Source organism: Daldinia vernicosa, assembly GCF_022497035.1.
Source record: "Daldinia vernicosa strain CBS 139.73 unplaced genomic scaffold F5Y00scaffold_43, whole genome shotgun sequence".
Lineage (NCBI taxonomy): Eukaryota > Fungi > Ascomycota > Sordariomycetes > Xylariales > Hypoxylaceae > Daldinia > Daldinia vernicosa.
This window is the reverse complement of record NW_025953959.1, coordinates 116,121-137,139: the sequence shown is the minus strand read 5'-3', so window position 1 is coordinate 137,139 and position 21,019 is coordinate 116,121. Positions and strand designations below refer to the sequence as shown.

At 48.3% G+C, this 21,019-nt stretch overlaps 5 protein-coding genes across 5 annotated transcripts; 1 reads left to right on the top strand and 4 right to left on the bottom strand.

Moving 5' to 3' along the window:
* Positions 1–22: 22 nt before the first annotated feature.
* F5Y00DRAFT_142737 (Rxt3-domain-containing protein) lies at positions 23–4,240 on the bottom strand. The gene is made up of 2 exons (XM_048004382.1): positions 1,659–4,240; positions 23–1,598 (listed from the first exon to the last, which is right to left on the bottom strand). Exons 1-2 carry the CDS (start codon positions 3,902–3,904, stop codon positions 323–325), a joined length of 3,522 nt encoding a protein of 1,173 aa, XP_047862430.1. The 5' UTR covers positions 3,905–4,240; the 3' UTR covers positions 23–322.
* A 4,958-nt stretch (positions 4,241–9,198) lies between these two features.
* On the bottom strand, positions 9,199–10,308 carry F5Y00DRAFT_271963 (molybdopterin binding oxidoreductase; the record flags this gene model as incomplete). The annotated part of the gene is made up of 1 exon (XM_048012892.1): positions 9,199–10,308. One exon carries the CDS (start codon positions 10,306–10,308, stop codon positions 9,199–9,201), a length of 1,110 nt encoding a protein of 369 aa, XP_047862429.1.
* A 460-nt stretch (positions 10,309–10,768) lies between these two features.
* On the bottom strand, positions 10,769–12,117 carry F5Y00DRAFT_243762 (uncharacterized protein). The gene is made up of 2 exons (XM_048008729.1): positions 12,006–12,117; positions 10,769–11,884 (listed from the first exon to the last, which is right to left on the bottom strand). The coding sequence occupies exon 2, from the start codon at positions 11,676–11,678 to the stop codon at positions 11,193–11,195; it is 486 nt and encodes a 161-aa protein (XP_047862428.1). The 5' UTR covers positions 11,679–11,884; positions 12,006–12,117; the 3' UTR covers positions 10,769–11,192.
* An 842-nt stretch (positions 12,118–12,959) lies between these two features.
* Positions 12,960–20,013, top strand: F5Y00DRAFT_254582 (SPX domain-containing protein; the record flags this gene model as incomplete). The annotated part of the gene is made up of 11 exons (XM_048010184.1): positions 12,960–13,042; positions 13,126–14,311; positions 14,365–14,709; positions 14,764–15,545; positions 16,575–16,660; positions 16,741–16,824; positions 16,888–18,758; positions 18,789–18,945; positions 18,979–19,197; positions 19,259–19,367; positions 19,422–20,013. 11 exons carry the CDS (start codon positions 12,960–12,962, stop codon positions 20,011–20,013), a joined length of 5,514 nt encoding a protein of 1,837 aa, XP_047862427.1.
* A 176-nt stretch (positions 20,014–20,189) lies between these two features.
* F5Y00DRAFT_142653 (uncharacterized protein) lies at positions 20,190–21,015 on the bottom strand. The gene has a single exon (XM_048004381.1). It carries the CDS (start codon positions 20,760–20,762, stop codon positions 20,367–20,369), a length of 396 nt encoding a protein of 131 aa, XP_047862426.1. The 5' UTR covers positions 20,763–21,015; the 3' UTR covers positions 20,190–20,366.
* Positions 21,016–21,019: the final 4 nt, after the last annotated feature.

The window sequence follows — 21,019 nt, the reverse complement described above, 5'->3', positions numbered from 1 at the left end:
ACTTGGTGCAATATTGAAGTATCGTTGTTATACGAGTGCAACATTGGATGATTATATTTTATATCATCATACACTTTTCTTGCTCATAACTCCGCGCTATGGTATATAGGTGAAGAGAAGCAATAACAGCCAGATAGGTAGGTATAGGTATCTTGGGAAAACTGTGAAGGACATGGAATGTAGAAGAAAAGCAACGCTGTGCCGGATCCCTCTACTATACATATCCCCCCCGACTGTAGCTTTTAAATATGTCCATTGTGTGACCAATACAAATCCTACTACCTTCTAAACCCCTTCGTATCGGTGCAATTCTAGCTCAATGCTACGTAGAAGTGCTTATGGGTTCACCCACTCCATGCTTTTCGGCTTCTTCTCTAGCATTAGCAGTCGTAATGGCATCTACCGTCTTTGCGCTTTGGTCGTCCGTTGAACGGTTCTTTTCTCGAACCCCGCCGTCTAGATCCGGATTCGCGTCCGCATTAGCTTTATCTTGGCCTGATATGAGCGATACACCACCATTCGGTGCAGCTGTAGGGCGATTCTCTTTATTGCCCTCTCTGTTACCGTCGGCCGCCTTTCCGGTACCATTCTCTTTGCCGGCGCTGGAATCCCTTGATACGGCCGCCTTACCCAGAATCTCCTTTTCCCCTATATCTACCACTTGGCTCCGGTTGACCTCGCTCATGGCTTTCCTGATGCGTTCCCTACGAGCCTTGCCGCGAAGTCTGCTTTGTGGCGCCGCACCGTCTACCCAGCGCACACTTAGGATCATAAAGCTAATCCCGTCGTGGATTGACTTACGTCCGTTATAAGTCCCACCGAACTCGCGGCTCTGGATACCGAAGCGCGTTGAGCTGCTGTATTTCTCGAGTGCGGGGAGCACGAGAAGCGTGACATGCAAATCTCGGTCGGCAGGGACTCGGACAGGACCCGAGGCTGGCGGCGAAGTCAATACCTCGAGGTGCTGCTCAGCAGGTGCCGCGCGTTGCTTCTTTGAAGTCGTAGGCTTGTACAGGTCCAACAAGTCGATATCCACGTCGTCACTCCACTCGCCTCGAATCCAACCCGCATGAATACATGCAGCAACGACATCCGAGTCGTCTGTATAAATGTCCGTGCCCCAAACAGCTCGGCGGGAAGTAATCTCCTCACGCGCGGATGGGCTTAAGTGTACACGAGGGATCTTCACCGTCAGGGTTGAATTTTCGTTGCCCTTGATCACATCCATAGGCAGAGGGCGGGGGTTAGACGAGTAGCCAAATTTAGCATGAGACGATTCTAACTTCGTGGGCTTCAAAGTCACCTGGTACACTATGTCACCCAAGTGCTTCCGCGGCCGATCCGCAATGCTATCGAGCACCGCTTGAGACGAGATCTTATGTCTCGGTTTGGGAATAATAGTCGAGCCGGGTGCTGCCGTCTTCGAAGACGGGGCCGGCGCTGATCTCGGAGGTTGGTGGTGATGAGTAAAAGCAGCAAAGTCTTTGCGTGTGGGAGAAGGTATAGGCGTGTTAGTCTTTAGACCTTTGAGCTGTCCATTGGCCGCTTGAAGGGGCGAAGGGGCTCTTTCCGGACCATGATGGTGATGATGATGATGACTAAAGAATATCATAATGAATATCGGTTGAAGCGAATGAATATGAGAGTTTGTGACTTACTGGTGATGGTGGTGGTGGGCGGCGTGGGTTTTGGGACGTTTGGCTCGGCCAACTGGCGTAGCTCGACCATTGCTATCATCATCACCCTTGCTATCCTCATCTTTGGCTTTTCTCCGCTTCCCTCTCGGCTTCGCGGGGCCATCCACAAGTACTTCCTGACCAGGATGCTCTTCATCACGTCGCGGCGGGCCCGCATTTGAGAACTGGGGTTGCATGCCAGGTGGCACTGGGCTAGAGACACCGATACCGCGAACACCGCTTCCTATGCCGGAGAACATACGGCCGAATTCACTCTTGATCCCAGGCTCACCGGCGGGGCCCTGCAGTTGAGGTTGCGCTCCTTGAACGGCTTGCGGCAGCGGAGAGACTCGTCCCTTGCGGTTGATTTCTTGAATGCCGAGGAAAGCCCTCTGATGACCAGTTGGAGCCGGGCCGTCGTCTTGGGGACGCGGTCGGCCCACTTCAAACACAGCCGAACCTGGCCCGCCATTATACGCGACTGAAGGCGGAGGAGGAACCTCCTCCGCCGGCCTACCTCGATGACCTGCTGGCGGCGGCGGTTGCTGCTGAGGATGGGCCTGAATAAAACGGTGCCTATCAGGCGACTCGAAAGGATGCGCAGGTTGTGGACCTGGTTGGCTTACGGGTATCACGTGAGGAGGCGGACCGGTTGCTGGGAAGCGTTCGTGAGGTTGTGCGAAAGCAGGATGTGCTCCATATGGCGGTGCGGTAGTCGAAGGGAACTCGTTTTGTCGCGGGCCGGAATACGGCTGGCCATACGACTCTCTCGGCGGTGGTTGATCGTACCCAGGCCGTTGCCAGGCTGCCGCATCTCGGGGGTCTGGTCTTCCATAAGGTGGTTGTCGTGAAAGCACCTGAGGACCAAGTTCTGCAGGGTGTTGACCATGCGGGCGGCTCGGGTCGGATGTAGTCCTTTCTCTTCTAGCTCTCTCGCGCATTTCCATTTCCCTATCTCTTTCCCTTTCCCTTTCACGTTCCCTTTCCCGTTCTCGTTCTCGTTCTCGTTCTCGTTCTCGCTCTCTCTCCATTTCCCGCTCTCTATTAGCTGCGAAGGCGCGCTGCTCTTCGTAGTGCATTCTTTCCCTCTCCCTTCGGTCCCTCTCCTGGAATTCTGCTTCTCGATCAGCAACAAATCGACGCTGTTCTTCGTACGGTATAGTTCGAGGCTGCCGTTCCGGATCGTACCCCGCCGGACCAGGAGGTCGCGTCTCTTCTCGTCTACCATAAACGGGTTCTCCAGGTGGCGGGACCCTCCCCACGTCTGCAGGTCTCGGGGGTATACCATGGTAGGACCTTGGCTGGCTACTCGGTCTAGGAGGTAAATTAGCAGCAGAGATCCGACCCGGCTGTTCCCTTCTCTCGTCGGCCGGCGGCATCGGCGGGCCACGTGGTGGGTACGCCTGAGGGGTGTTGTATCGGGATAACTCGGGAGTTCCATATATGCCCTGCGGCGGTGATCCAATCACGGCACCCCTATGATCTCTCGTGTCAAAAGGTCTGCCCTGATCTGGCGTCTGGGGCCTCCTATTATAACCAGCGTATTCATTTGCAGGCTGCATCCTAGGTGACGCATGAACAGGCGCGGCATACGCGGGACCTGAAACGGCAGAAGTGGTAACGGGAGGCTGAAAGGAAGCTGGATGCCCGGGAGTTGGCTCGCGAGAGGCCGGCGGAGGACCTCCAAGTATCGAGGATATCGACATGCTCCCCCCTGTACTTCCCGTTCGAGGTATTGAGTTGAGCGCGGGAAGCTCCCTAGCGGAAGGGAAAGCGCCTGGAGGACCAAGACTCACCGGCGGAGCCCTCGGCGCAGGCGGACCGCTATAATGACCCATTTGATGCGGATGAGGAACTGGAGGCGGCTGTTGGTTTTGATGCTGAGGAGATGAGGGAGGAGGCATATTCCGTGTCAGAGAAGCATTAATAGAAGAGGAACTTTGGTGTCGCGAATGGGTGGGCGCGGGATGCGACGCGGGTTCTGACGCATAAGTTGGTGGTCTTTGTTGCGGGTAAAAGGGACTTGTGTCTGACGAATGTCGCTGGTGTTCGCCGTACGTAGTAGGACCTGCAGATACGGTATTCGAAGGATGAAATGGCGAGGCTGTTGTTACCGCGGAACCCGGATTCGAGGCGGGTGGGAAAGGTGATCGGCCGTAGATTGGTGGTGATGCGGCATTACGAGCAAAAGGGTGTTGTTGTTGTGGTGGCGGCTGTCTCGAATCCATGGTGGTCTAACGGTTTTTTTTTTTACCCACCTAGTGCTTAGGTAGATATGGGGATGATGCAGTAGGATAGGCACGTTTAGGTAGGGTGAGCTAAGAGACCAGCAGTAGCACCGGCTCCAAATACACCTCGGGTATCCTCTGTCGCGAAAAGGGGAAAAAAAAATAAGGTGACGAGTTTCTAAGCTCTCTTCTCTTCTCCTCTGTACTTCTCCTCGTTGCTACCACCGACGTGTATCTTCAACTCAACGCGCGCCTCTGTCATAAGGATGCATAAAACAGATCCAAGAGAGGAATAAAGTAAAAAGAGGAAGACGATGTCGACGCGAAATGGTGTTCTATTTTCTTCTTCTTCTCTCGGCAAGAGAATAGTAAGGTTGAGACAGACGGGTAAATCGAAGTAGCGCAGGAGCCATAAAAAAAATAATAAAAAAATAAAAAACAGAGATTCTCACTTGACCTTGACAGCCCAAGGAAGCACAGTCTCACACAAACCCCATACAATAGGTACACAAGCGCGCAGTACACAGGTTTGTGGTGCTTCTTTTTTCCACGCTAGACCTTCCCTGAACTGCTTGGTTCAGTTAAACCCCCCTTGGACTTTGGTTGGTTGAGCTGGGGGCTGTATGGCAGCCCAGCTTTCATCAACAAGGGTTTGGATTGTTTAGATTTGCTTCAGAGCTTCGCACGAAAAGGTGTGAATGGGGGCGGGAGCTCATGAGTTGTGCGCCCAGGACAAGTGTGAGTGCTCCACTGATATGCATCCACCCTTGTACACCTTTTTATATCCTGGTCGAATCCACAGCATCCACTTGCCAAGTACGCGGCTATCCGCACACCAGAAGTATCGGCCCCCTCTTGTACCTTGCGGGTCACCGTATCAAGGGAACACGAAGTACGGAACACGCAGATAGCTCGCAAATTGTTGTTGAGACCAAATCCAGGGGTTCTGTAGGCTGAGTGAATCTTCTTTTATGTATTAATAAATTTAGGTGTCGTTATATTAAGATCTAATCTAGTTGAGGGGCTGTTGAATTGACTTGAATTATCGTTTGACCGCAACTGTGCACGTAACATTGTACCTAGGCTAAGGGAGACGGGGACAAGGGACCTGAGTCAATTCCTTACTAAGAAAGGTTAGTACGGATGGTAGTGCATCTAAAGCTAGGATGCGCCAAAGAAAATAATAAAGTGGAGGGAAAAAACAACGTAGATGATCATGATGACGATGATCCGAGGGACAAGATGAACATGAGGCGTACGTGGATATGTACATAAGAGTTTGACGAGCCGTTTGCTTAAGTTTTATGGCAATCTTTGATAGACAACCAATCAACCATTCGTAATTTTTAGAAAGGCAGAAAGGCGTCAAAAAAGCAGAAAAGCTGGTATTAGGTGTGCCATCCTTTTTGACGTCCTTCTGAGAGTGTCTTTTTCTCTTCCTTTGCTGCCTCGTCGCAAATATACATACGTAAATAGTGCGCGAAACTAAATAGTAAGCTTCCAGCAAGCTTGATGAAATCGGTAAAGGCCGGCAAATGTCGTTGATGACGACCACTAATGAGTTGGTTGCCAGTCTCGTTAAATCGGAATACCTATCTAGGCATGTATTCAAGTATTGATGTGGGGGATGAAAGTTGTATATGAAGTTCCGCGGTAAGAATAGCAGTGCTTGTTAAAGATGTCGAAATATCCCGAGCGGTTCCAAGAAACCTAGGAAACGCAGGCGAATCAGTGAGGTGGTGGTGGTAGTACCGTCGGAGTGTTAGTCGGTATTATAATGAGAGGAGAGATATCAGGGGAAATATTGGATACAGTCAGCAAAACCAAGTTCTCCTCTTCACTAGCAGAACGTCTGCTCTATAACGACCAAACGTGTATATTGTACTAATATGTATCAGGTATGCGTCTCTCTATATATATAGGTACCTAGGTATATATATATATATATAATGTGTTTGCGGGCGGATGTACGACGCTGCGGTAGAGTCACTCCCGCGTTCTGTTTCGCTGGAGATTGCTGTCAGTGGACGATGGGGCATCCGACCTTGCATCATGCATTACTGCCGTCATGCATTACTGCCGTCATGCAAGTCGCAGAAGCAGAAGCATCATCAGTAATCCATCAATGGCCCATAGTCGTCTCTTTTATGGGCAGCGCGGTGGGGTGGGAGTCTATCGGCTACAAACTATTGTAAGCTTACGCGCAGGGCGCCGCGAGGGATCAAATGAAGTTGTGTATATTTAATAAGAGCATTCTGAACATTGTAGATGAATATTGGAGGTTTTCGGAAAAAGAAAGATTAGGTAGATTCGCCTAATGCGGCATCGTATCGATCGATTGGACAGGAACAAGCGACAGGAACAGGTAGGAGCAGACCCCGGGACAGTTGCCAACTACACTAGTGTAGGTAGATGATGCTTAGGTACATCCATGCATTAACTTAACTGGATCATGCATGTATCTAGGTACACATGCATACATTGATTTGATACATGTACAGTACGCCCCCTGAAATAATGTTATTCAGCGGACCCCTAGAGCTACTTCGCTGAGATCCTGAAGCGTATATCTATTGCCACCCTGGGAGGTCGTTATAGTCTTCTAAAAACGTTGTTTCGGAGTATTTTATGCTATAAAACCCTGGTATAATAGTTGAGATGCTTTAAAGGGCGTTGTTCTATTCAGAATCCGAAGCCCTGCTTTGTATCGTGCACGTCCGAAAAACTAACATTATTTCAGGGGGTGTAGTGTACACTAGTAGAAACCTTAAGTCATAAAAAGACCTACAGACATAAAGGTACCAGGTATTTTTCAGATGTAAGGATGCGCCCATGTACCTAATATATATATACTTCGATATACTTATACATAAGGCCTCTATTTAAATTCATCCGCTCCATCCCCTCTTTCAGGTTAGTATTCTCCAACTAACGAGGTAAAAAGATACAAGAGAGAAAGAAAGAAAAAAAAAGTTACTTACCTCCGCACTTTTTTTTACCATCGGCAAACCATTCGCGGGACTTGATGCGTGCAGGGATCAGGTAAATAGTTTGCAGCTGACCCCTGCTACTGACCCCTGTTGTTTTAGTATTTGCCAGCGCATCCAGATCATAAAAATATGGGTTCCTTGTTGCCTTAACATTGTACCGAAGCTCTATACATATTCGGTACTCCCAACGTCCACCTATCTTACCTACTATCTTATACAAACCCTACAAGTATTGTTGGCGTATTTACAATCTCAACACCAGCACGATGCGATGCAATTGCGGCGTGTGCCTAATCTCTAATTTATAAATTTGCAAAGTCTCAAAATGGTCCAGATTCATATCGACAAGAATGGTCTCTTGCATTCCTTCATTCTCCATCAACCCTTCACCTCTATCTTGACCGACTTTCTTCGAAAACAACTGTTATTCTAGTCCCTGTCAATCAAAGACCGTTCCCCTCTGCAGAATGCGGTCATCAGACCTCATAAATCTGCATAATTCATGCGGTGCCACGCTTAATAGGCGTCAGTGTATAATAGTTGTATTCATATTCATACATAACTGGATATAAGCGAGAAACCTTTAGTTGCTACATAGTAGCAAATACAATGCTGCCTTTTTCTACTCCGACTTAACCAACCCGCGTTTATTTTAGCAGCACGTTGTTTATTTATCTTAGAAACCGTAACCTCTCATCTCCTCACAACGTCGTGGTAAATTTAGAGTAAGGTCGCAAGTCTCCGTAGCGTTGGGCCGAACCAGGCAGAAACACGCAGTTGCATTGGCAATGTAACAGTAGACCCGTGCCAAATTACTATATCCGGCGTTTAACAGCCCTACACCGAGTTCAGACGAATAATATGCATCAAAGATTCCCGACGTCAAGGCTCTTCTTTGAGATGCCTGCCTGCTTAAAGCAAACAAGGGAAGTTGCTTCGAAGTGAAGTTCGCAACGGGTTCACTTAACGATGTTGTTGGTATAAAATGAGGCATCGTAGATAGCTTCCCCCGTGTTTTGAATAGCATCGATTTATACACTAGGTTAATGCCTTTACTTTACTCACTAGGTTAACTAGTTTAACTGTTTATAGGTATAATACTACCCAAGTTATAATGACTAATCAATCCACTTCAAGTTCTTATCATTAGGTATATTATTCTCTGGAGCAAAAAAGAAAAAAAAAAAGGCAACCATATTTTATTCAGACAGCTCACTCTAGACAAAGATAATATCATCGTAGCGGTAACGAGAGTTTTTATTAAATATCAAGAAAGAAAGAAAAAATATTAACGAGTGACTCCAATCTATTATGTCCCCCAGGCATGGTCAAAGAGTGTCGCCAACGCCTGGCTCTTCTATTATCCCTTAAATCTCACCCCAGCAAGCGTAATTCATATTCTCGTAGACGCAGAAAAATAGTTGACCGGTAGGTCTTTACATGACCGAGCAAGCACCCGAGCTAGTTCCTTCGGGGGTATGGAGGCCGCTGTCAGTGTCGCTGAAGTCGAAAAGCCCCTTGCTATGAGTTGCGGGCTTCTGAGCAATTCTGGTGTTCTTCATGTTGGCCATTGTTGATGTTGAGTTTTGGTATTTTGATATTTTGAAGTATTGGTGTTGAATTAATTTGTAGTTATTGTAGTTTGGTAGTTTGATAGTTTGGTTGTTATCCTGGGTGATGAACGAAGAGATCTGGGTATCTCATTACATTTTATACTCAAAAAGTAGATGAGCTCCTAATCTCCATAAGCTGTTTAAAACCTACGCATCTTTGAACACGGTGGCGAGATAGGTCGTTTGACTTGGTTTCTTCGTGCCCCTTTTGTTATATTCATAATGGCACACACGTCTGCTTTGTGTCTAAGCTTATAAATAAGTTCCGTAAATTATTAATAACTTAGGTAGTCTTTTATTCTTTGTAACTATCACGAATGATAGAGTATAGTTTGCTCACCTCCTTTTAATAATATTCTTTGTACAGATCCCATTATCGTAGCATTGCAATAATGTACTATATTTCTACACTACAAAAATAGAATCCCAGTTAAGGGAACCCAGGGAAATAATCCCCCCTATAAGATTAGGCACCTAACATGCAATACTTTTCATTAGATATATGCGGATTTTGCTCATCACTCGCCCTGGAAATCCCCCTAAATCCACCACTGAAGCTATACCCCGACTTCTTATATATGTATTGTACCGTGTGATTGAAATCATAGCCGGCCCAAATTCAACAAGGGAAGAATTCCGATCTTCAATTACTGCACTTCAGCTGAGTTTGTTTAGTCTATCCCTTAAGTATCTACTGAATTGTTAAGTCTCGTGCCTCGCCATATCCATTATAGCAGACTCCTCTCAAATTCCAAGGTGGTAAATCCGGCTGTGTCTGGCCAGACGCATCTGTAGCTCTGCTAAATATCACCCTCGGCTGTCCCGGTGGAACGATAATCTTGGCCCTCCAGAATTTCCACGTCCACTTTCCCTCTTCATCGTGGTGTTCGAGCCTTGCCTTAGTCCAGGTATGACCTCCATCAGTACTGACTTCGACCTTGACGACGGGACCACCGTCACCGCTCGGTAGAGCATAACCGTAGCACTCGACTTTCCCGTAGTTATCCCTCTTTACCGTATCTCCTGTCCGCGGACTTGAGATGACAGAGTTCACCGGCATTTCTTGCACAGCCGGCGTAACGCTCCAGTATTTCTCGGCCGAGGCGCTGTCCGTAGCTTGCGGAGGGAGTGCCTTGTAATCACGTTGCATGTAGTGATTCTGGCTTTCCTTTTTCTGTACTGTGATCCTGTCTAGCCACTTTACGGCTCGTGCGCCTGCGAGTCCCGGAGCAATGATTCGTACGGGGTAGCCGTGCCGGACGCTTAGTGGCTTCTCATTCCGCTCGAGTGCTAGGATGACCTCCTTATCTAAGTCCAAGGCCCGGCTCAAAGGAATCGAGGCGCCATACCACGAATCATCTTGGCATTCTACCTGGAAGGAGGCGAAAGCGACATGAGCGTCGTCCCCTGCGTCCAAGTCTATAATGTCTGCTTTCTCTAGTATATCTTTTAATAGGGGACCACGCCATCGACAATTCATGACAGCGCCGTCAGACCAGTCAATCCCTTGAACCTCCTTTACCACTGTCCTCATATCATGTCTCCTGTTTCCCGCGCACTGGAGTGCGCAGACAATTTCGTGCTGCGGGAAATCGGAGCGTAGATTTGCGATCGAAAGGGCTAGCGGATTGCGGACGCATCCGTCAATATGCACTCGATGCGTCCTAGGATCGAGTTGTTCTGTTGCTGGCTGCGGACAGTGATTTCGGTCGTACCCATCTTCAGTGATGAATGCCGAACTGAGTTTCATGATCTCAGGCTCCCGATTGAGCGGCTCCTCCCCGTGTATTCTCTCGCTCATACTGATTTATATATCTCAAGTTATGGTTTAATGATTTCCACGTGCCTTGGTCTTTATGAAACTGCTAGCGAATCCCTCGAATATAAATCTTATTTCGGGAGCTTCCTCTTTGCTCTATGTCTTTTGCACGAACCTTGTTTCAGAAGTCGCAGACGATGGATATATGGATATAGACGGATAGCATCAAGTATGACTGGCTGTTACCTATTACTGGTGTGATATTTTGGGCCATGTAGCGAGGTTAGGTACTAGTTATAGAATGGCGTTTGTTGATCTTATCATAGTGGTGATGTCACATTATCGATGATATCCCAATAGACCTTGCTACGCACAGTGTTAAGCTGCCCCCCTTGGCCAGGTAGGTATAAAATAGTAGTCCTTCGAAATCATTACCTACCTAGCCTACATATCTGATTAAACTATCGTTACATTTCTCGAGGTATCACCTTCTCTAGTCGTATTATAAGGTCATGAGCCATACTGTATTTTACATACGGCTATCTCGTATGAGAGGTACCTATCATTCACTTTAACATTGGAAATGAGACCGCTATCAAGATATAGACAGATAGCATCGTTCAGTAGTAACGATAAAGAAAGCCCGCGATGTTGCCAACTCCTATTTCATATCTCATGAGCATGATTTCCAACGCATCATCTTGGCGTTGGGGTGTTCTTTTTGTTTGCTGGTCTTGCTAATAGGTTGTAGGTAGTATAAGAAATCAATGCCGCACGCTTGTACATAACCCTTGATATAATCGCTTTCGCTTCTAGGTTATCGAAACTGGCGATTTAATATTAGTCTTTCTAGAAAAGAAAGCAATCATAGTATCCTGTGCTCTGACGAACCGTCTCTAATTGGTATGCGGTCACCTTCGGTTTTTCTATTGCTTCCTCGGACTGTGACAATCCTCACAGAGGACCTTGACTTTGATCATACGAAACGATCCCGGCTTGCCGCAAAGCTCGCAGGTAAAGGTAGTTAAAAGGTATCGTAATCCATGATACGTTGTAATCTTCAAGATGGTAATCATGAAGTTGCGGTAATGTGGCACCGCACGTTGAATGATACCCTTCGCAGTCGCTTTGATGTACTCGATATCTTGTAAGAGGTTCACGAACGTTTTAGCAGCCTTGTTTACACGCTCAAGTCGTAAGAGAGAGTATAGGCTGCAGTTGTTAAAGACTACCATAATGATCTCATTGGGCAAATTGGCTAGACGACCCAATCCTGTCACGTCCACTTCCGCCAAGGGCTCGGACTCAGTCGTGATGATTTGAAGAGGGCGGGCTGCTGCCGCCCGCTGACGTCCAGCCTCAGCGGCTAGTCTACGACGACGAGCCTCCAGTTCCCGAGATTGTCGGTACATATTGGCTGGTTGATTGTTGAACAGAATGTGACCTAGTGGATGAATTTTGTGCGATACCGTGGATATGAAATTATGGTCTGTGGTCGGGAATGAATGCTACCTATTTATGTGCGTACTATGTAGTAGGACATTGCAGCCATGGTCTTTCAAGATGCTTCTGATTGGTTGCACCGCAAACGCCCATTAGGTAGGAAAGGGATGGTTGCCTACAGAGAGAAGGTTGACTGGGCGTTGGGATAAGTAGACACTCGTATAGTTAGGGATTACATTTTGTAGACTTGAATATTCGGTTGATAAAAGAGCTTTAAGTTAACATTGCTTACCTACCTGTTATAGGGTTATTTATCTTCAAGGCTTTGAAAGCCTCTTTTTCTTGAAGGGGTAGAGAAGAAGTCTTGATTTGTGAGATTACCACCGACTAAATAATATTTCGTGTATGATGTATTTTAAGAATTTCTGGGGTTCACCTACTGCAGGGGAGGTATAGTGTATTTACATACTACCTAGTACCTAGTATTCCTCAGTTCTTGTGGCTGGAGGCTGGTGGACTTACATAGTAGCTTCCAATGTAGGAGGTACATACAGACATCCATGGAGACATGGTATCCACACGTGGGTCTCTAATGAGGTTCCTATTGGTCACCGAATTCTTTAGCTCGTTAATTTTAATTCATTAGTTAATTGGGTTTCCTAGACTGGCTGACTGGAGACCAGGGACCTAACCTACAAGGTACATATCTCACCACCACACGCATACACTACCTCCTACATGTAACATACATACCTCACTGTATCTGTACTAGTATTATAAGTTAGAGGTATTATCTATTGCAACCGGTTTGCAATAATAAAGCGGGAATAAAATCATATTTACATTTACTTACCTAGGTTAGACGCCGTTGTGGACCATCGCGTATAATCCGGATTTCATCATTTCATGCTGGACCCGAAAGAACAAAAAACTTTCTATCGTTTCTACCGGTTCTACCGATTTATACCTCCCTCACCACTTCCACCATATCACCCTCGAGGTTCCTGGTGACCCCCTCCTCTTCCTCTTCCCGCGACACTGCTCACGCGCAACAAGCTCCCCACCATCCCGGCCGAACGCCGACGGAGCCAGAGGATAGAGGAGGGAGTAGTGCTGCAATAATCAAAATATCTGGGATATCTGGAATATCTGGAGAGGCCTACGAACTAAAGCAGCTACCATCTGCTAGGGAAGAGCGTCGAAAAGCTAAGAGGGACGAGAAGAGGCGCTGGCTTGAGGAGCAAGACGAGATGAGGTTCTCTCATAGCATTCAGTTTAACGCTGTTCCTGATTGGAGCAGTCACTATATTGCATATAGCAATCTTAAGAAGTTGTAAGTTCTATTCCCGTCCCTGCTGTCTTCTATCGTACATTATTTCATAAATATTCCTAACCGTACCTCCTTACTCGTCGTAGAATCTATGGACTCGAGAAAACTGTTCACCAACCAGCTGTCTCCGATGTCGAAACGCGACCGCTCCTACGCAATGAAGAACCCGAAACCGTCTTCGGCCGCGCTCTGGATGTGGAATTAGAAAAGATCTCGTCCTTCTATGTCGTCAAGGAGAAGGAGCTATTTGACGAGTTTGACGATCTGATGCGCGATATCGAGTCACTTGATGCAGATGGCCACGACGACCCTGAGCTTGCCCGGAGGCCAGTTTTGCAGCAGCATCCTATCAGCGATCAAGTGACACATACTCTTGGAACTCGGAGTTCTAAGAGCGCCCGTAGTACGCGCTCAACTGACGACGGTGTTGAGGATAGCGATGATGACGACGATCAAGATGAGACCTCGGCTTTGAATAGGAGGCGCCGCTTGAGCCTTGGCGGCCGACGTCGCACCGTCCCAAGTGCCATGTTCGCTTCTACCGACTTGACGGCTTCGACAGATCTTACCAGGTCGCGTAGGTACAGCGTCGGATATGATGACTATGCTGAGACGGCCCAGATGTTTTCTTCCGGTATCATGCTGAAGAAGCGCATCATCAACCTTTATGTGCAGCTATGTGAGCTCAAGTCATACGTACAACTGAACAAGACTGGTTTCAGCAAGGTGCTCAAGAAGTTTGACAAAATCATGGACAAAGAATTCCGGCCGAAATATATGAAGGATGCCGTCGAGACTTCTTACCCCTTTCTACCCGAGACTGTCAAGCACATCGAGGGGAGGATCGCTAAGATGGAGAAGGCCTATGCTGATATAGTGACGCATGGTGACGAGGCCCTCGCTAAGAAGGATCTTCGGTCGCACCTTAGGGAACATGTTGTCTGGGAACGAAACACGGTATGGAGAGATCTTATCGGTCTTGAACGTCGCGCCGAAGCCGCAAGCCTTGGGAAAGGTCTTCTCGGCACCCAGAATGACGGGATGAAGGTGATGCTGCAAGGTGACGATACCCCCGTAACACCCATGAAAGAGATTGAGACACCAGTGGGACGCTTTACCTGTCCGACCTGGCTATTCAGCTCTACTATGTTTATACTTCTTGGTATTGTGACTATCTTTTTGGTCCTACTCCTTGTTCCTATCATGGAGATGCCCGAGCAGCAAAATTGTTTGGCTATGCTGGTGTTCGTAAGCTTACTGTGGGCTACTGAGGTGAGTTTTTGACACATTATGTCGCATTGCCTACGTAACTGACTCTATTCAAGGCAATACCCCTTTTCGTGACTTCTCTATCAATCCCTTTCCTTTGCGTGGTTCTTAGAGTCGTCCGTGACGATATACCGCCGCATAAGAGGCTAGACTCTGTAGATGCCACCCCTTACGTCTTTGCGTCCATGTGGACGCCTGTTATCATGCTACTGCTAGGTGGATTCACCATTGCTGCAGCTTTATCCAAATGTAAGATCGACAAGCGGATCGCGACCTTCGTTCTTAGTAAGGCGGGTACGCAACCGAGGACTGTACTCATTGCCACTATGTTTGTGGCTGCTTTTGCCAGCATGCTTGTTAGCAATGTAGCAGCGCCTGTTCTCTGCTTTTCGATTATCGAGGTGAGTTTGACCCCTTCTTAAGTGGCCTAACTTCTCTGACAAGAAACTTCATAGCCTATGCTGCGCAATCTCCCTTCGGACTCTAACATGTCCAAGGCGGTGATCATGGGTATAGCACTGGCTTCCAACGTTGGCGGCATGCTCTCCCCTATCGCCTCACCCCAGAACGTTTTTGCGCTTAGCGTCATGGAGCCGGCGCCGACGTGGGGCGAATGGTTTTTTGTTGTGATCCCCGTGGGCATCGCATCGATTCTTCTAATTTGGGTTCTTCTTCTTCTCACTTTCCAACCTGGCAGGGGTACTACGATCGTACCGATCAGACCAGTGAGGGAGCGCTTCACCGAATTGCAGTGGTTCGTGTCAATCATATGCATTGCTACTATCGGTCTCTGGTGTGCAAGTCACCAGCTCCAGTCGACATTTGGTGACATGGGCATTATCGCCATTATACCCATCGTGTTATTCTTCGGCATCGGCATACTCACCAAAGAAGATTTCAATAATTTCCCGTGGACAATCATCATCCTCGCGGCCGGCGGGTTGGCTCTCGGCAAAGCGGTGAAGTCGTCAGGACTCCTTCATACGGTGGCGGAAAGAATCTCTCACGAGGTGGACGGGGTAGACCTCTACGGAGTCCTACTAATCTTTTCAAGTTTGACTTTAGTGATCGCGACTTTTATCAGCCACACAGTAGCCGCGCTAATTATCCTGCCGCTCGTATCGGATATCGGAAAAGGCATGGACGAACCGCATCCTAACCTACTTGTCATGGCCGCGGTACTCATGTGTAGCGCAGCGATGGGGTTGCCGACTAGCGGGTTCCCCAATATGAGTAAGTTACCTACAATCCCATATCCCATCAGGTGGAAGTATAATGACTGACATATTATAGCGGCTATAATGAAAGAGGATCCTACGGGGCAACGGTACTTGAGCGTTAAGCATTTTATTAGCCGTGGCGTACCGAGTAGTTTGTTGACCCTGGTGGTTGTGGTCACCCTCGGATATGGAGCCATGCGGGTTATTGGAATGTAGAGGGTTTATCTAGGTTGAACTGGTAACATATCGACTGGTATATGTTATACCTACCTACCTACCTACCTACTTAAGAGATGTTATATTTCGGGCTTTATTGCTGGTATAGAATATTGTATGGCTATGTACATGTGTGGAACACGTGTACATGCTGTGTAGATACGAAATGGGATATGGACGACTTTCTAGATGACATTATAGATAATATAAATTTGAGCTTTGGTTATTATACCATAACTATCTAAGCTACTAACCTTCATGTGAGGCTGGCTTGTGACTACGTGGATGTTGTATGTAAGCACATTTAGACATGTGCAAGTACCTACGTTATAGTATACTGCGTATCCAATAGGAGGTTGAGGATCCGATATCTACTAACGTAGCTCTAAATTCTAATGAGGATTTGGAGCTTACCTATGCGGTCATAGCTTCAAATCAAAGTTGAGGTGTCGGGGTGTCAAAGCCGCAAAGGCAGAAAGGTTACCTCGTACCCACTCTGCGGCCACTTTTAGGCAGCTTCGATATGGAAGTCTCTACAGTATGTAAATCTCGAAAGGGCTCAGATGACATACATTAGGTACATTAGGTACATACACACATACCTTACCTAACTCAATAACTTTACGTACCTACCTCCTACCACTCTGCCACTTTGAACTTACACCAACTTAGACGTACATCTTTTCTTTTTCTAAAACCTATATAAAAATATATACACTTCCTACACGTCCTACACATTACTACGAGACATCTACGTACCCAAACTACTTCCATTGGACGTACAAATATAACAATCAATCAATGCCTATCCTCCCAGGATAGCTCCCGAGCACCATGCTCTCCGCATTCACGGCTCGCCCCATCATCGAGCTGAAGCCGCGCGACAAGTCTAAGATAGAAACGATACTGGCTTATGGTTTGTATTACTGCTTTCTTGATAATATCTTGCAAACATTAGGTATTTGATAATCTAACACCGTTCTTGAGCTTGTATAGGCGACCGCGTTCTAGTCGGCTTAAACACAGGTTCTTTGAGGATTTACCGCCTAAACGACCTGTCACAATCTTCTACTACCAACGGTACACATTCTCCGAATAGTCCACAGCGAGAGTCGAATGGAAACTCCAGTCCAAATCCTACAGACCTTTTACGTGAAGTAGAGAAGTTCTCCACTCGCGCCATCGAACAGCTTGCCATTATCAAGGAATCCAATATCATCGTTTCCCTCTCCAACTACCACGTCTCCCTTCACGAACTCCAAACCTATGAACTAATCGAAACGATACCGCGAACCAAGAATGCCACCTGCTTTGCTGTCACCAGTAACATCGTTAAGGATGCTGCCACTGGCATACCCGAGATTATCAGCCGTCTCGCCGTAGCTGTAAAGCGGCGACTCCTGCTGTGGAGCTGGCACGAGAGCGAGTTACATGACGAGGTTACCGAGATTATGCTTCCCGAAGCCATCAGGACTCTCACCTGGGCAAATGCGACTAAGATCGTCTGCGGTATGAATGGGGGATACGTACTAGTTGATGTGGTTACTTTGGAAACGCAAGATATCGTGGGGCTGGGTGCCGCTGCGACTGGAGGGCAGGGCAGCAGGTTCGGCGCGGCTAGTATGGGCTACATGGGACTCGGAGGTTACATGCCAAAGCCGCTATCTGCGAGGTTAGCCGAGGGGCAAATGCTGCTTGCAAAAGACATCAACTCGCTATTCATCGATGTGGATGGGAAGCCGTTGGAGAAGCGCCAGGTGCCATGGCAGAGCGCACCCGAGAGCATTGGATACAGTTACCCTTACATCTTGGCCCTCCAGCCGCCCGCTAAAGGTACATTAGAAGTGCGGAACCCGGACACTTTGAGTCTCCTGCAGACAATAGAGCTTCCCGGAGCGGCACAGCTACATTTCCCGCCACCGACCGTTAGTCTTGCCCACGCTGGCAAGGGATTCCATATTATTAGCGACCGTGCCGTATGGAAAATGGAGGCTACAGACTATGATACTCAAGTCAAGGAACTGATCGACAAGGCTAATTACGACGAAGCTATAAGCGTGCTCGGCATGCTTGAAGATGCACTGCTGAAGGATAAGACCGGCACCATGCGCGAGGCCAAGATGCTGAAAGCAGAAGTACTATTCAAGAAAAGGAAATTCGCAGAAAGCTTGGCTTTATTTAATGAGGACGAAGTGCACGCACCCGCTCAGAGGGTACTGAGGTTGTACCCTAGGATAATTGCTGGTGACCTTTCTGCCGAACCTACACGAGAGGAAACCTCAGAGGAGGAGGAAGAGCAAGAAGAGGAAGAAAAAGCCAACGGCGACAAGGCCGCTAAGGGCGACACGCCTGTCGAGGTCGCGTCCCCGTCAAAACCGGGCGCCTTCGCAAAGTATTGGATGGGGCATCGCAAAACGGATTCTGATACAGCGTCCATCGCATCCTCTAAAAGGGGCGGGACTGATAATGAAGACGCCGCAAGCGTGAGGGTTAAGCCGAAGAAGAAGAAGGGCGCGGATGAGGATAGGCCGTTAGAAGGAAAAGACTTAGTCAAGGCCGTTCGCGAACTGAACGGCTACCTGGCTGGTACTAGAGCTCGTTTACAGCGATGGATCGACCCGGCAACTGGGAAGTTGAAACCGCGCAAGACAGAAGCTAACCTCGACTCTACGATAAACTTGCATGAGAGCCTCGACGTTCTACTTACAAACTCCCACTCGGAGTCTGATGAACAACTTGAGCACGAGCTAAAGCAAACTTTTACCCTAGTTGATACAGCACTGTTCCGTGGGTTAATGTTTGTTACCCCGACGCTTGCTGGCTCTCTCTTCCGCATTCCGAACTTCTGCGATCCCGCAGTAGTCAACGAGCATTTGCTTAAGCATAACCGGTATAATGAGTTAGTCGATTTTTTCTACGGCAAGAAGCTTCACCGCGAGGCGCTCACCCTCCTTCGCAAGTTCGGCAACGCGGAAACAGAGGGGGAGTCAGCTAAGCTTGATCTCAATGGGCACGTGGACGTCGAAGTCGTTATACCCGAACAGCTCCGAGGTTCGCAGAGGACAGTCGGCTATCTACAGAGTCTACCGCCGGAGATGATCGATATCATTCTCGAATTTGCTGACTGGGTCCTGCGGCGGGATCCCGACCAAGGTATGGAAATTTTCCTGGCAGACAGCGAAAATGCCGAGACCTTGCCGCGTGAAAGGGTGGTTCGGTATCTCGGTGCCATAGACGTCAACCTGGAAATCCGGTACCTGCAGCATATTATTATGGAGTTAGAAGACGGCACGCCAGACTTTCACAACCGGTTGGTAGAGCTATTGGTCCAGGCACTAAAAGAAGGCGAGCGGGACGAAGCCTGGAGTAAGAAGCTGGATAGTCTAGTAGCATTCTTGAAAGCAAGCCAGCAGTACAGCCTCAGCAAAGCACTAAGCATAATTCCTCGTGATGGTAAGTTATATAACCCTATGAATTATAGGGGAAAGAAACGGCGTCGTCTGATAACATGCAGATTCAGCATTTTACGAAGCTCGGGCTATAGTATTTAGCAACATGGGCTCGCACAAGCAAGCACTAGAGATCTACGTATTCAATATGCAGGACTATACTAAAGCGGAGGAGTAGGTGCTTATACAATCCCTTGGTGGTGAATGTTAACTGACAAGTGGCGTTAGGTATTGCAATCACATTCACGCGCTACCTAGCTCTCGCCGGGAATCCTTTGCCGCGTCGTTGTCCGTAGACGAGGAAGATCGCGACCCCGACTCGAAGCCGTCTATCTACCACATGCTTCTCTCGCTATACCTAAATCCGCCGGCGCCTAACAAGCCGAATCTAGGCCCAGCCTTGTTACTCCTTTCGAGACACGGTTCGCGTCTACCGGCAGAGTCAACTTTGTCTCTTATACCAGACGACTTGCCCGTGACGGGGCTGGAATCGTACTTCCGAGGCCGGATTCGCGCAGCTAATAGCGTGGTATCGGAATCGCGCATCATCGAGGGGCTTCGCAAAACACAGCTCGTCAATACGCAAGCGCTGCTACTGCTAGGCGACGGTATCTCCGGCGGGCAGAGCGGGCGCAGCAGGAAGGTGGTCATCGGTGAGGAGAGGGTATGCGGCGTCTGTCACAAGAGGCTAGGCAATAGCGTGGTAGCAGTGCTCCCGGACAATAGCGTAGTCCACTACGGATGTCTGGGGAGGCGAGGGCGTAGCACGAGCGGTAGCCGGAACGAGGTGATCGCTGGGTCATGGGGGAGGCACGGATAAACCAACTGATATCTAACGCAGCTCAGATACGCAGTTGAAGAGCGAAATCGAGCTGTTATATCATCGTGGCAGGGGGTATATTCGGGGACCGAGCGGTTGGTTCGTCAAGGCGGAAGGAATGGACTATTGTCGCATATATCGAAGGCGTACAGGTGTTCCGGTTGTTCATTTAGGTCTGAAAGCATTCCAACGGGTATCGCTGCATACTTCTAGAGAGCAGCGACGATTAAGTAGGTAATACCCCTCGTGTCTAGACCACAGTTAAATTGACGACGTTTTCTTGCTGCGTTATTGGCTTAGAGAAGCATGGAAGAGTAGCCCGAAGCCAATGTCCCACGTCGAGCATCCATCCGTCATTCCTCATCATCTTCCACTACCTCCTCCCCATAATTCTCCTCCTCGGCCGCCTCGTCGACACCAGCAGCCGTAATGCTCTTCCCACCCTTTTTGCCATCCCCCACGACAGCCGCTTCGTGAGCCTCTTTTTCCATACGCGCTGTCAACTCGCTGTTCACATCGTCTTGTAGAGAGGACACTGCTTCACGCAGGGTGCGTAGGTATGATGTTTTATGTGTTGTGGACGTAGATTCGGGAAGGGAGAGGGGTATCGAGAGCGCAAAGGCTTCGGCTGACGATATCGAAGGGTTGGAGGAATTTGAGTTGGTGTATGTTGCTTTTAGATAAGTCGATCGGTTCTTTACCGGGGTGTTGTCGCCGGTGAGTGCTGGAGAAGAGGTGGAGGGCGACATTATGTATGAGACGTCCTGTAAATGATCAAGTGTAGGATCATTCTTTTGATGCAATAGGTGTGGAAGTTTTGGGATGATGGAACTTTTAGATGATGGCGGGGCAGCAGAGCAAAAAGAAGCGCGGGGTGTATGTGGCTAGTGCCATCTATGAGGTATGTACATATGTACATATGAAACCGTGTGGACACAGTACCTACTTTTTAGCGGCGCATCCTAAGGTGGGCACTATGGAAGGTTTGGCGTCGCATTTACGGGCA

Coding starts and splice junctions, on each gene's coding strand:
- F5Y00DRAFT_142653 (XM_048004381.1), bottom strand. CDS start 20,762: ATGTCGCCCTCCACCTCTTCTCCAGCACTCACCGGCGACAACACCCCG.
- F5Y00DRAFT_142737 (XM_048004382.1), bottom strand. CDS start 3,904: ATGGATTCGAGACAGCCGCCACCACAACAACAACACCCTTTTGCTCGT. Junction 1,599..1,658: donor GCCCACCACCACCATCACCA/GTAAGTCACAAA, acceptor GATATTCTTTAG/TCATCATCATCATCACCATC.
- F5Y00DRAFT_243762 (XM_048008729.1), bottom strand. CDS start 11,678: ATGTACCGACAATCTCGGGAACTGGAGGCTCGTCGTCGTAGACTAGCC.